We start from the raw sequence: 13,830 nt of genomic DNA, 5'->3' as shown, positions 1-13,830 counted from the left end.
CAGTATCGTGAGGTGGTTAACAAAACAAAACAAAAAAAATCTCAGCACCTCCTGACATTTTCCACGGTAACTGTTGTCATCTCCTGTCAGGGCTATAGTGCAAGTTTCCTGAGATCCACCCAGAGCAGAGGAACTGCCAAGCCTCAGGCAGTCTGGTTCAAATTTGCATCCCAAAGCTGAGCAGTTAAAACCTCTTTCCTCCCTAGAAGTGATCCCGCTAGCGCAAACCTTAAAACACGTTGATGGCAAATCTGGATGTGCTGCTGCCCACACTGTACCTCTCATGTGGGGAAACAGCCTGGACCGTTGGCAATCTAGCACCCTCCGCCAGTGTGGTAAAACCACTTCCAAAAACGAATGCCAGAAAACGCTTCTGGCAATTCCACTGGGAACCACAAGCTGCCAGCTGCATTTGTTCCTTTGCAGTTCGTTGCTGAAAAAAGCCTTGTGGCTGACACATCATTGCTAACGTCACCATCTTTTATTTCCAGAGTACTCTCAGACTGGCGTGGCATGATGCAGACCCTCCCGCGCTCCGACACAGTGCCCCTTTCTGTTACCACATTCCTTAACACCGGTTTGTTATACTGAAGCCTTGATTACATTAATGGATGAACCCGTAGCCATCCAGACCACTGCCATCCAAGTGTTCATTCTCGCATCACTGACACAATCATGCACATCACTGGATTGAATTCGTTCAGTCTTTAAGGCAGCTGCCAATTCAACAAAGGCATTGAGAAGTATCATTTTCATTCGCTTTATCCAAAATATTCATTGTTTTGCATTTCCATTCCTGTTTACGTATAAGTGCCGAGCCAGATGCATCTTCCCCCTTCTGCATGCCATAGGCATTACCGGGGCCAGGGATGAGAGGAATGCATCTCTCACCAGGTTATTATAATTGAACTATTGTGTACTGGCCCTTATATTGCCCTCATCACCATCGTATTTAATACCTTCCAGTCGTTGATGTCCCTCCCAGGGCAGCTGCAGGAGTCATTCATTTTTACTCCTGCTCTCTCTGCCCCACGAGTATTTTTTGTGTGTTTGCACCTCTATTTCTTGGATGGCTGACGTTCCCAGGAAGTGACATTCACGTGTCTCATTGGGCATGGTCTGGCCCCACTTCATTCGGAATACTAATAGGCAATACTGCTGCTTCATCTACTCCTCCCCACCCCCACGCACACATTCTATTAGCCAGTTTATTCCCAGTGTCTCTGGGCATCTGAATAATAATAATAATCTCTCTGAACTCCTTCCCATATGTTTGTACAAACATGCTGCTAAGTGGGTCACCAGTGGAGAGCTCTGGATCTAAATGCACAAGCCTCTACTGCTTGAGCTAAAGAATTAGCTGTGTTAGTTTAACGGCGGTATAGACCCACAAATCTCTATACATAGCCTAGCCACTAGAGGGGAACAAAGTCAACCATGTTAGTGTAGGTTATACACTCTCACTGATCAGGAAAGCTCATCCCATGCATTAGAGATCCACAAAAGTTCAGTTCTCCAACAGAACATTATTTGTCACGATTCTCCTGGATGTATCATTGGGAGGGCTTGAACATTGGATCTCTGGGCCTAAAATTATGAGTTTCTACTGGTTGGGAATGTCACAGAACTGTGGCCAGTTTTGTTCACATTAACACAGGGAAGTTGGCATTGTGAAATTTCTACAAAATGCTGTGATTTTACATGAAGCGTTTCAATTTTGCTGGAACCAGTTTACAAAGTGGGTATAGGATGGTGGATTTGGCACACCAAATCCTGCTACTGATCCATCTAGTTCAGCCTGGGCCAATACAGGACATTTAAAAGGAAGTTGTAAAATAACGCTATGGGATGTTATGTGTTGGGCTGGAGCAAATTCCTCCCTGAGCCCCGGAGGCCATGCGGCGTGAAGTTAAAATGCTTTGGTAAGATTACTACTATAACACGGTGTTCAGCTCTGGTGTTCACATTTTAAACAGGGAGAAGATGGTGCCTAAAGAAAACTGCCCTCCTTTACTTAACTCGTAAGTCCTCATTGTGAAACACAGTGCTCATATTAAACTGGAAATATCTGGGAATAGACGTCAGGCCGTCAGGCCAGCCTCAGAGGAGACCATTTGGAATCTCACACTCCCATTCATTAGGTTAGGGGCCTCTCTCTTTTAACAAAGGGTGTCTTCCCATCAGTTTCGGTGTGTAAGAGTTTGAGGGGAGTCTGTGAATCTGTGACTTCTCCCATTGATTCCCTTCCTTCATTAGCCATGGAGAGAACAGGAAGCTCTATATGCTCATGCCACTTTCAGTTTTGCATTGTGATGATGACTATAACCACATCTCAGGCTTCAGGGCTTTAGTTGGTCACCTGCAGGGGTCAGGAAGAATTTTTTCCCCCGATGAACAATTGGCCAGAAGTAGCGTGGGTCAGAGGGTGGGGGCATGGGAAGGGAGTTAGGTTGGGTTGGTTTGGGGTTTTGTTTTTTTGTTTGGTTGGGGTTTTTTTGCCTTCCTCTGAAGCAGGAGGGATTGGCCAGAGGAGGAGACAGGACAACAGATGGGATGAATCAGTGCTCTGAGGTGGTATATGGAGGCCTTTTTCTCTATACCTGGCCAGTGCACCTTGTTCACATGCTCAGGGTCAAACTGATTGCCATTTTCTGGATCGGGAAGGAATTTTCTTCCAGGGCAACTGGCAGGAAACTTGAGAGTTTTCACCTTCTTCTGTAGCATGGGGCCTGGTTTGCCTGCTGGGATCATCTGGGCACATCTCACCGAATCAATTCCCTGACACTGCAGAGGCCTTGGGCATAGGTGGCACCTCAGTCTCTACTGTTCTCTGCCTGTGGAACACAATAGTTTAGTTTCCTGAGGAGTTAAAATTGCTTTAATTTAACCCAAATTATTGAGCTCAATATAGGGGTAACTGTGTGAAATGTAATGGCCTGTGATATGCAGGTAGTCCAATTAGATGATCTAATGGTCCCTTCTGGCCTTAAATGCTATGAAATTATGGGTTGGTGTTGCCCTTTTAAGACAGGACAGGTGAAATGTTGTCGTGGAGGAGGTGTGGCTCAAGGATATTAACCTGCATATTTTAGTGTAAATTCCTTAAAAACATTTCCTGGAGGCACAAAGTGAATTGACCTATTAAGATACCGTAAATGCAGCAACTTACTTTGGAAAGGAATGAGGAAGTTTTGAAACCCTTCATTTAAAACCCAGACAAGCCAGAGCTGAAGGATTTAGAGAGGGATGTGTGTGCCCCCGGCTAGGAAGAAAAGTAAGTTATGGAAGCTGGCCCCTAAAGCAGCAATGCAGCTAGTGCAATAAAAGGAAAAGAGGCAGAATAGTTAAAACTGTAAACGAGGAAAGAGCCATTTCCCCAAGTTTGAGAGCTTTCTAAGGTAAGAAACTTTCACTCAAAAATCAAAACCAAGTCCTGTCTAGGTGGAGTGCGGTTATTTGAATGTTTGTGTGTTTTGCTGTGACGGAGACTGCGTTATCTAAAGGCCTGGTGAGCAGCCATGTATTTCCTATACCTGCCTCCATTGCTGAGAAGTCCTGCCAGGGTTCTCATTGTGGGTCAGTTAATCTTTCTGTGTTATCTCTGTGCCACTAAACTTATCACTCAGGCTGCTCCCTTTAGCTAGTGCATTATTGTGGTGGTGATGGCTATTAATGTATCACTTATACAGCACATAGTGTTTTCAAAGTGACTTACAATTATTAATCAATTAACCCTTGAGACAGCCCTAGGAAGGACAGAAGACTCTAGCTCTTGTACCAGGGCAAATAAGTTTGGAAATGTTTGGGGGGAGCAAGCCTGCACTTTTAGTAAGAGCTGTAGTAAGATTTCTTAGAAGTATTCACATATGGATAAAAACGTCACTCTCCGCTCACCCATTCTTTTAGACATAAAAGCTGTTGTATAGCATGTAGTACTATAGACATTTGAAGTATACAGCGTCTTTCATGATGCATCCAGCACAAGACACCGTATGGAGAGAGAGATGAATATACAGGGCATATTTCTGTGGTGCTGCTCCTCCTTTGTAGATGTGAAGCAAGGGGCTTTTTCTCATGACCACCACAGTGGCACTGCGAAAGATCTATCAGTGTATTTAACTGTGAAGCATCCAGCCAGTGTGGGAGCGCTGGAGAGTGACTAAAAAGGTAGAGCCTTCTGTTAACATTGATTTGCCAAATGCTTTCTCTGCGCTACCCTCAATTTAGGATTCTGATGGGCTCCTTACTATCAAACTGTCTGAATCAGCATATGCAGTGGGGTAGTAGCTGTGTTGGTCCCAGAATATTAGCCCAACAAGGTGGGTGAGGTAATCTTGTTTATTGGACCAACTTCTGTGGGTGAGAGAGAAGCTTTCGAACTGCATGGAATTCTTCTTCCGATCTGGGAAAGGCGCTCCAAGCCTCACTGAGAGTACATTTCGCAGACCTGAAGAAGAGCTCGGTGTAAGCTCCAAAGCTTGTCTCTCTCACCAGCAGAAGTTGGTCCAGTAAACGATATTGCCTCACCCACCCTGTCTTTGAAATAGTAAAAGCATGGCATTAGGGCCTCATCCAGTGCTCACTGAAGTCAATGAGAGATTTTCCTTTCACTTCCGCAGGCTTTGGATCGGGCCCTTACTAGCTAAAAGACCTCCTGTGTCTCTCTCCTTTCATCTGATCTAGTTAGCTGCCTTCCAACTGCTACCCTCCACCACAAACACTCTAATAATAAGAAAAGGAGGACTTGTGGCACCTTAGAGACTAACAAATTTATATGAGCGTAAGCTTTCGTGAGCTACATCCGATGAAGTGAGCTGTAGCTCACGAAAGCTTATGCTCAGATAAATTGGTCAGTCTCTAAGGTGCCACAAGTACTCCTTTTCTTTTTGCAGATACAGACTAACACGGCTGCTACTCTGAACTCTAATAACAATCACCACTTCACTGCATCGAAGCCAGCTCTGGTTTGGCATACCGCAGCTTTTCAGCAGTGCACAGCAATATTAGGGCAGGACGTACTGACAGAGTTATTTATTTATCTCTAGCCTTTATCGTTGTGAAGAAGACGTTTCTAACCTGGAATGAAGCACTGTTCTCTTTCCAAGGGCTCTTCTAGATAATCCATTTTAGTAACAATTTATATTGTTTCCACTTATAAACGGTTAAGAACTGGGAGGAGACAGTATAAACATATTGCCGATAGGAGTAGTATGTGTTGTGGACAGTTATAAACACCTCAAAGGAAGATGTTATAAGCTATACCAGTGGTTCTCAAACTGGGAGTTGGGACCACTCAGCGGGTCGCGAGGTTATTACATGGGGAGTCCCGAGCTGTCAGCCTCCACCCCAAACCCTGCTTTGCCTCCAGCATTTATAATGGTGTTAAATATATAAAACCATTTTTAATTTACAAGGGAGGTCTCACTCAGAGGCTTGCTATGTGAAAGGGGTCACCAGCACAAAAGTTTGAGAACCACTGAGCTATACAATAAGCAGCTTATTGACCTGTTGGACTCTTTAACAATTTATAACAAAGATTCTGTCATCTAAAACACCTATTAATCAATTAATAACCCTTTAAAATGTCCCTCAGTGTAAAGTGTTGACCTAAATTTTGAATGCTTCCAGAATTCAATTTTTTTTCAATGTTTGTGTTTCCCTCTAACTAATATAACTGACATTTTACATCTCTTTAAAATGTCACAGTTCATTTTTTTTTCTCTCAAACTCTCTGACTCTCTTCAAACCATTGTCTTTTCTGATTTGGCCTTTTGGTCTCTATCTATTTTTGCCTTCAGTGTTCAACCCTCTCTGTCAACATTTCTCTCCTCCATCGCCTCTCTCCCCTTGCTGGGCCTACTGGGATGGGAAACAGCACATTGGTCCTGCCCCTGGAAGAGGAATGTGTTTGAGAGGGTGACTGAGTGAATTTCTTAGCGTAACTCTCCAGGGGCCCAACCGAACTCCCACTGATGTCAAAAAGAGAGCCTTCCATTGACTTCACTGGGAGTTGGACCCACATCCCGAATGCAGGCAAGCACACAGCCCTGCAGCGTTAGTGAAAACACTAACCTTCATCTCCCCAGCCAGCAGAGGAGACCTGTGATTGCCTCCATTATAATCGTTTGGACCTGTTTCCCCTGCCCCGGAGGCAATAGAATGTGAGATGGGGGTTAAAACTGAGGAAGCTGGACAAAACAACCTCATGATGTTATTTTCATTGAGGAGCGACACCAACAAGGGGCAGTGTTTTGCTGGTTATATAATGGGGGGTTAGGTTGCACAGAATACACTGGCAGTGTTGTTCTCAGGCAGTGTACGAAGGGCTTAAGAAAGAGTGCTTAAGAGCACAGATGCGCGATCCCTTTTGATATGTGTGCAGGGTGTTCCAACCTGCTGGGCTTAATTTCAAAGCACGATGTAATAATGATTAGCAATTCGAGAGCCCATTATGTCTTTAAAAGAGCTTAGCCAATGGGAAGTAATCCCCACAGCATTCCTGTGAGGGAGGCATTGTTGTCCCCTTTTTACAGACACATGGAAGATTTAAGCTCTAACTCCCTTAGGCGTCTTTGCAAATCCCAGCCTCCACAGCTATCTTCACCCTGAGAAGTTGTTCTTTCAGCAGGAGGTTGAAGGTGCCGCTGGTGGCTGGAGGGGGGCAGTGTTAAGGTAGCTTGCTTTGCTGCTGCTCAGGCTAATCCCCATTGAATGCAGAGAAGGAGGATGGCAATCCCTAATGTTGTGCGTCTGGTCCTTTCCCCAGCACTGCTGGGTACCTCATGTGAAACCCAGTGTGGATCTGTTTCTGAGGAAACCGGAGAAGCAGGCAGAATTCCAACTCAACAGCACAACCCTCTTTATTATATTCTCAGTGCTTGTGTGTAACGAGGAACCTGCCCCTACTGGGACTTCATCTGGAGTGATGCTCTCATTTGTGTCACACAAGAGTCTCCCCTAAACAGGAGGTGGCTCTTGTGCCAGCCAGGGTGGAAAATGTTTTTGTTGCATCCCCACTCCCCTTCCAAACAGCAGAGGAGAAAAACAAACAACCTGAGCATCACAGTGGCACTGCACCCCCTGGAAGTTGACACCTAAGGCAACTGCCCTGCTCATCCCGCCCCCCCCCCCTCCGCCCCAGAACAAGCCCTGCTGCTAAGAGTGAGTAGCAGAACTGCGCAGAGGAGGGAGATTTCATTTTGCTAGGAATTTAGGGCTTTCTAAATTAGGCTTTGTTCTGCAGCAAAGCAAAAGCAGAAAATTTCAAAATTCTCCATGAAGGAAAATTCTGAAGCATTTTGTTTTTCGTTTTCATGTCAGTTTTGACCCTTTAAATGTTTTGTATGCATCATAATATGTAATATAATCATATATTCAAATGAAAAGTCCTTTTGTAATGAAAAATGTAAATGTTCCATTACGAAAACGTGAAAACAGGTTGTTTCAATGTTGTTGGAACTTTTTTCCAGTTTTCTTCCAAAACAAAATTCTGGTGAAATCAACCTGATTCAGTGAAGCATTTAGATTTCGGTGGAAACACACTCTGTCTCTCTGTGAAGAGATAGTCTATTACTACTCTAAGGAAAAAAGTTAGAAAGTCACCATTCATACAGTCTCCCATTTAAGTTACCTGATTCCTTCTTTGCCTTCCTTTCCTTGGGTGAACACAAACCCACAGCATGCTAGGTGCCTTTCAGACAATGACTTCTGCACATATAGCACCTTTCACTTGAGGATCTCAAATCTCTTTACAAATGTTGATTAAAAAGCCTCCACGATACCCCACAAAGGTATATGAGTGTTATCCTACCTTTTTTAGTAGCTTCATTGGACTTTTCATGAATAGGCCAGGATGGTGACTGACCTTTGCCAATTTTAATAAATAGTCCATGACAGCCCTTCTAATTTTTTATTTAAATGCACACCAACAGGAGGTAGGTGCGAACCCTTAACATTTCCGATTAGCATCCTGAGAAACTAAGAGACTTTAAACTGCCCTCACTACCACCAGTCTTGCATTGGAAATTACTTGATGGCTCATTACTAAGACTGTGACTATCTTGTAGGTTGGAAAGTGAAATCAAAGTAATCTCCATTGTCATCTTTGGGAACCCAACAAGAGCTGAAGATGGCCGCCCAGCAAAAAGAAGTGCCAAACGCCATTGGCCTGGAGGAAATAGGCACTGAGAGGCAAGAACCCAAGAAAGGTTGGTTCATATAAACTGGACTGAGGGTGGTGGTTGTCACATCTCAGTAAGGAGGGGCAGTCTGGCCCTGGGTTGGGGTTGGGTGTGGCTTCCCCACAGAGAGCCCTACTACCTCCATACGGGATGAGCAAGGTTCTGCTGGGATAAATAGCCAGCCCCCTGGATGCTACTCTGTGATAGCAACTCAGCAAGTGAATTTTACCCTAATATAGTTTGAAGGTAGATTTTAGCACTTTCTATTAAGCTTATTTTAAAGCAATTTATGCAAGGAAAGCTAGGGCCCAGTCCTCAGCTGTGTCATGCTTATGCTGAAGATGGAAAAGTAAAGTTGGCATTAAGCTCTTCAGCGGCTGACCTGACCTATAGCACAGGTTAGAGCAGCCAGCTTGTAATTGTCATCTGGGGCCGTTAAAATAATAAGGATTACTGGGCTGCAGTGAGCTCTGGCTTCCTCTCATTCTGAAATGCCTGCTGTGCTGGGGAAAGTAGAAGTATCCTGACTAGTACAGCTGGGGAACAGAGGCCCCAGAGTAAGAGACTTGCCCAAGGCCATACAGGAAATCTGTGGTAGAGCTGGGAAATGAACCCAGGGCTCCTGCATCCCAGTACAGTTCTCTAACCCGAAACCATCCTTCCTTGGTCTGAGCAATACATACAGTAGCTCAGAATACTATATGAAAAGCACTGGATGATAGACCTCGTCCTTCCTTCCATGTATGTTCTGTATTCTCACTGGCTATCTATCATCTCTTGATTTTATCTCTCTCTCATTTTGTTGAATCTCTAAAGTGCCCAGCAACCCTGACCTCTTGGGGATCTATATAATTCTACAGCTGCTTAGTTGAAAGAAGCTCTCTGGCACTGATGGAGTTTCCAACATCTTTCCTGTCAATAACAAAAAGTGTTTCTGTTTTGCAAGGACATACTTAGGGGTGGTCTCAGTTCTAACACTCTCTTTCTCTTTGATGTTTAGAACAGAAGACATTTACAGTGGAAGAGGCTGTGGAAACCATCGGGTTTGGGCGGTTTCATATAGTGCTTTTCCTGGTCATGGGCAGTACTGGTGTAGGTTTTCATTGTCTACTAACTTGAGCCTAAAAATCCTATTACAGTATCCTTATTAATATGAAACAGAATCCATAGACTCTAGGCTCACTTCTGACCTCACCTATCACTCACCATTGACTTAACTGGGATTGCATGGGTGTACATGGGTCAGCATTTGTCACTCTTAGTTCCCTTTCCTTTCTTCTTTTTGTAACAAGCCATCCTGAAAAACACAGAAACACCACAGTCGTCAGCTGGGCTCAGACCTGAGAGTGACTGCACCCAAAGTGTTATAATTTCAGCTAAAAGAGGGATCTCATTAGCTATGAGCAAATAGCAGACTCTTATCTTTGCTGTCACCAGTCACTAGTGGGTGACATGCTCACATGTATTAAATCAATGTAGTACAATTGCACTTCCCAGCCAAGATTTTCAAATGTGGGTGCCTCGAGTTAAAACTCTTAAATTCATAGTTAGACACTGAAAGAAGTAGCTTGATTTTTCAAGAGTGTGAAGGACAGAGCAGTCTCCACTAATACACATGGGCAGAGAGAGAGGACCCTGTCAGTCTCTAGCCCTCCCAAAAATAATTTGAGAAGCTTCCCTCGGAACCCCTCCCCCCATGTTTCCAAGAGTTCACAACTTTCTGGAGAAGACAAAGATTGGGTCCTCCAGTAGGCCTTGTAAATGGTTGTTATTCTCGGAGTCCAGTACCACAGTAACTGTTCTTTGAATGACTGAGAATCCCAGTAATACAACCAATGGGGGTATGCATGCATTGCAGAGGTACTGGATATACTCCATATCAGGGGCTGAGGGAGATGCCCGTTCCATGATTCCTTCGGCTCTGCCTGCAGAATGCTCCAGGTTGGTTCTGGAAAGTGTATGTGTACTGTTCGAAATGGATGGCTTGACTTTTGGTCACCTGGATTTCAAGCCCTAGCATGACTGGGATCTTTCCCCCCGGCATGCAAAGGAATTGTTCACTGTGCTGCCACTGGAACTGACCTTTGCAAATGTCTATGTTTGTTCTTGAAGGTGGTAGAAGCCATGGAGATCATGCTAATAGCTGTTGTTTCTCCACTTATCCGTTGTGAGTGGCAACTTAACGACTGGCAGGTGGCTTTAGTGACAACGGTATGTGTCATTTGTAACCCCTTAAGCTTGTAGTCTGCAAACATTGCCGGGGAAGGAGCTGTTTGGTTTAGTTTAAATGCACATTTAACCAGATCGGAAGATGCTCAATGCTATGGAGAAAAGGGATATATGAGTACTCAGAAAATTGCCACCTAATATATACTAATTTTAGTTATTTATAGACTCTTCCACAGGGCAGTATCTGAACACATCACAGACGTTAATGAATTTAATCTCCCAACAGCCCTTTGAGGGAGGGACATGTTATCATCATTTTACAATTGTGGAAACTGAGGCAAAAAGACTAAATGAATAGCCCAAAGTCACACAACAAGCATGTGGCACTGTCAAGGTTAGAATCCAGGTCTTCTGAGTTCAGTGCCTTCATCACAAGACCATCCTCTCCCTCTTAAAGATTTGTCGTAGTTTATCCGAAGTATCAGTCCCAGGATTGAAATAGTAGAGGATGCTACAGGTCTGGATTAAGCCACCTTGGGAAAGCTGTGAATGGTAAACCTGACCATACACATGGCTTAAGTCACAGTTATTAATCCCTCAGTTTCAGGTGTATTAAGTTCAACCACACATTTAAGAGCAGTGCCACATAATAGGTACAAGGTGTGGAAAAAGCCCTACTGATTAACCAAGACAATGTTTTAATCTCTCTTAGATGGTGTTTTTTGGCTATATGATATTCAGTATACTCTTTGGACTCTTAGCTGACAGATATGGCCGCTGGAAGGTAAGTGAAAGTTCTGGAGCATTCCATTTTAGTCCCTTTTAACAACAGAGCCAGGCCTGATGACAGAACTGTCAAAATAATAAGGTTAGCACTGACCCAGACTGTTACACCTTTAACCACATCACCTAATCAATCTTTGTGAAGGGGCTATTGTTATTCACGTCCCCCTTTACACATGCACTTGTCCAGGGCTGCACAGTGAATCAGTGGCGGGGCTGGGATGAGAATTAAGGACATTTTCAAACATGGGTTCCTCCAGGTAAGCCTCTGAAACATAATCACAGAATATGGTGGGCACCATTAGATTGCTCACAAGCTATTTAAAGGGATACTACCCTATTTCTAGGCACTCCACATTCCAGAGTTAGAACTGGTTCAGAAAGCAGAGCCCTTGTGTCTCTCACAATGGGCAGCCAGACTATATGACAATGAGCACTTGTGTCAGAGGGTATCGAATTTCCACAGTGGTTGGTTGTTGGAAGGGTACAGAAGCATTCAAAGGCTTTTATGGATCCTTGGTCCTTTTCACTTCCCCTTGAGCTTGATCTAGAGCCCTTTGAAAGCCTGCTCTTGGATCAGGGTCTTTAAAGAGGTCAATGTGAAAGAATGGGGCCAACTGGAGCTGTAGGTGACATTAACTAAGGAGGAAGCCTCGCCCAACTCTATTTATTTAAAGAGTCTCTCGGGCTACATCCGTACTACAGCACTTGCAGCTGCACAGGTGGTGGTGGTGGTGACTCTGTAAGCCAACAGGAGAGAGCTCTCCTATCAGCTTAATACCTCCTGCTGCTGAAGTAACCTGTAGTGTAGACAAGGTCTCAGAGACCGATGCTTTGAATTTCCATTTGGGCTCAGCTGATCTGTGCTTTATTTATGCCCCAAGTCAGCAAAACATTCAATCCTATGCTTGAAGTGCTGTCCTGAACAGGGATATTTTCTAATCTTTCCCTTCCAGATTCTGCTGATCTCTTTCTTATGGGGGGCCTATTTCTCCTTGCTGACATCATTTTCCCCATCGTACATCTGGTTTGTTTTCCTCCGGGCCATGGTGGGATGCGGTGTGTCAGGCCACGCACAAGGGTAACGTTGTACTTTGAGCACTGTAGCCCTGGAAGCAATAGGCAAATAGAAATCAAGAACACCTTTTAAGGGGAGGAGATCAGCTGAATTCTCCCCATGTCTCATGTGACTAAGTACTACTTACTAAATGTGACAGATAGAATTGGTTGCATGAGGGGTGTGTGTGGAAAAAATAAATTCTCATTTTATGCCAAAGAAAAGGTCACTGACATTTTCCAACCAGTGTAAGCAAGTGAAAAACTTACTGGCAAGCTGGCTAATGTGCCCTTTTTTCAAAAGCAAAGAGAAAAAGACCTATAGCACTCGGTTAGCCGTGGTAGCCAGACTAGAATGCACTTTGAACTGATCTAATTTTGTTAGACTCAGTCGGTTAAAAGTGATAACGGAGTTCTATTAAATTGTAGTGCTCTGCAGATTACGAGTTCAATCCACAGCATCCTGGGCCTAGTAGAGGCTGGATGCTTCATAGAGTTTAAGGCCAGAAGGGACCATTCGATCATCTAGTCTGACCTCCAGTGTATATCAGGACATAGAATTTCCCCCATTTCCCCCTGTATTCAGCCCATGGAGTGATGTGGAGGCATATTACTTCACCTCAGGCAGGCAAGGGCAATCATGGGAGTAGACCGTCAACCAGGGACTTCTTAAGAGGGCTGGGAATAAAGGGGAAATGAGGGGAAATTCCCCCATCCACTTTACCAGAATTTCAAGGAACCCTTCTGAACAGAGCTTTAAATTACTTTCCCGAAGATCTAAACAATCTAGATTAGACAGGGGCAGCTAGTTTACACTAAATGAATGACAATGGCTTATCAAACAGGGTATGAAAGATAATTGTAGCTGTGTCAATCCCAGGATATTAGAGAGACAAGGTGGGTGAGGTAATAGCTTTTCTTGGACTAACTACTGGTGGTGAGAGAGACAAGTTTTTGAGCTACACAGAGCTCTTCCTCAGGTCTTTGGTTATGGCTACACTACAGTTTAAGTGAGAATAAGCTACTCCCCTGAATGATGTAAATTACTCTGACCTGAGAGCCGGTGTGGACAGCACTACGTGTCAGCATGAGAGCTTCTCTCTCCGACATAGCTAGCCCTGCTCCCGGGGGCTGGAGTAATTAAGACAACGGGAGAGCCTTCTCCTGTTGGCATAGAGCATCGGCACTAGCAGCAGTGCAGCTGGGCTGCTGTAAGCTCTGTAGTGTAGCCATAGCTTTCCTCAGGTTTATCTCAGGCCCAGACCTGAAGTCTGGTCCAAGAAAAGATATTGTCTCACCCACCTTGTCTCTCTCATGGCTTATCAAACACATTTGATAAGGGACAAATAAAAAAGTAATCGATGTGTAAATGTTACTTCACAGTAAACAAAAAAAAATGGACATAATTCTGTTTTAATAATGGACTGTTTTATGAGAATAGTACGTTTGTATTGAAATGTAAATGCAGTGCGTACTTGAAAACCGCAGTGTTAAGTGTTACACAGTCAGTGTTATAGCGAACACTTTCAGTACTTCCTTTTCAGAAAAAGCCTTTACGCTGTAACATTGACACTCACAACACTGTCAGCCCTTTTACTCCTGACCCCCCAACCAACCAAGAACAACAAAAGAAGAAAAAGAG

The 13,830-nt window shown here is 44.2% G+C and overlaps 1 protein-coding gene across 6 annotated transcripts in view; it reads left to right on the top strand.

The window, feature by feature from the left end:
* Positions 1 to 1,915: 1,915 nt before the first annotated feature.
* SVOPL (SVOP like) overlaps positions 1,916 to 13,830 on the top strand; it is a 72,765-nt gene continuing 60,850 nt past the window's right edge. For 4 of the 6 annotated variants that reach the window (XR_012156088.1, XR_012156086.1, XR_012156087.1 and 1 more), the window contains exons 1-6: positions 3,134 to 3,398; positions 8,067 to 8,207; positions 9,181 to 9,272; positions 10,293 to 10,391; positions 11,062 to 11,133; positions 12,089 to 12,213. Coding sequence is in view for 1 of the 6 variants with exons in the window: in XM_073322774.1 (XP_073178875.1) it covers positions 8,129 to 8,207; positions 9,181 to 9,272; positions 10,293 to 10,391; positions 11,062 to 11,133; positions 12,089 to 12,213 (467 nt within the window). In the remaining 5 variants the exon portion in view is untranslated. Of the gene's footprint in view, positions 2,022 to 3,133; positions 3,399 to 8,066; positions 8,208 to 9,180; positions 9,273 to 10,292; positions 10,392 to 11,061; positions 11,134 to 12,088; positions 12,214 to 13,830 lie in introns of those variants that run through there. The other 2 variants (XR_012156089.1, XR_012156090.1) reach the window with 2 other exon arrangements.

This window comes from Lepidochelys kempii, chromosome 1 (assembly GCF_965140265.1).
Source record: "Lepidochelys kempii isolate rLepKem1 chromosome 1, rLepKem1.hap2, whole genome shotgun sequence".
In the NCBI taxonomy this organism is placed as follows: Eukaryota; Metazoa; Chordata; order Testudines; family Cheloniidae; genus Lepidochelys; species Lepidochelys kempii.
This window is presented reverse-complemented; position numbering and strand designations above follow the sequence as displayed.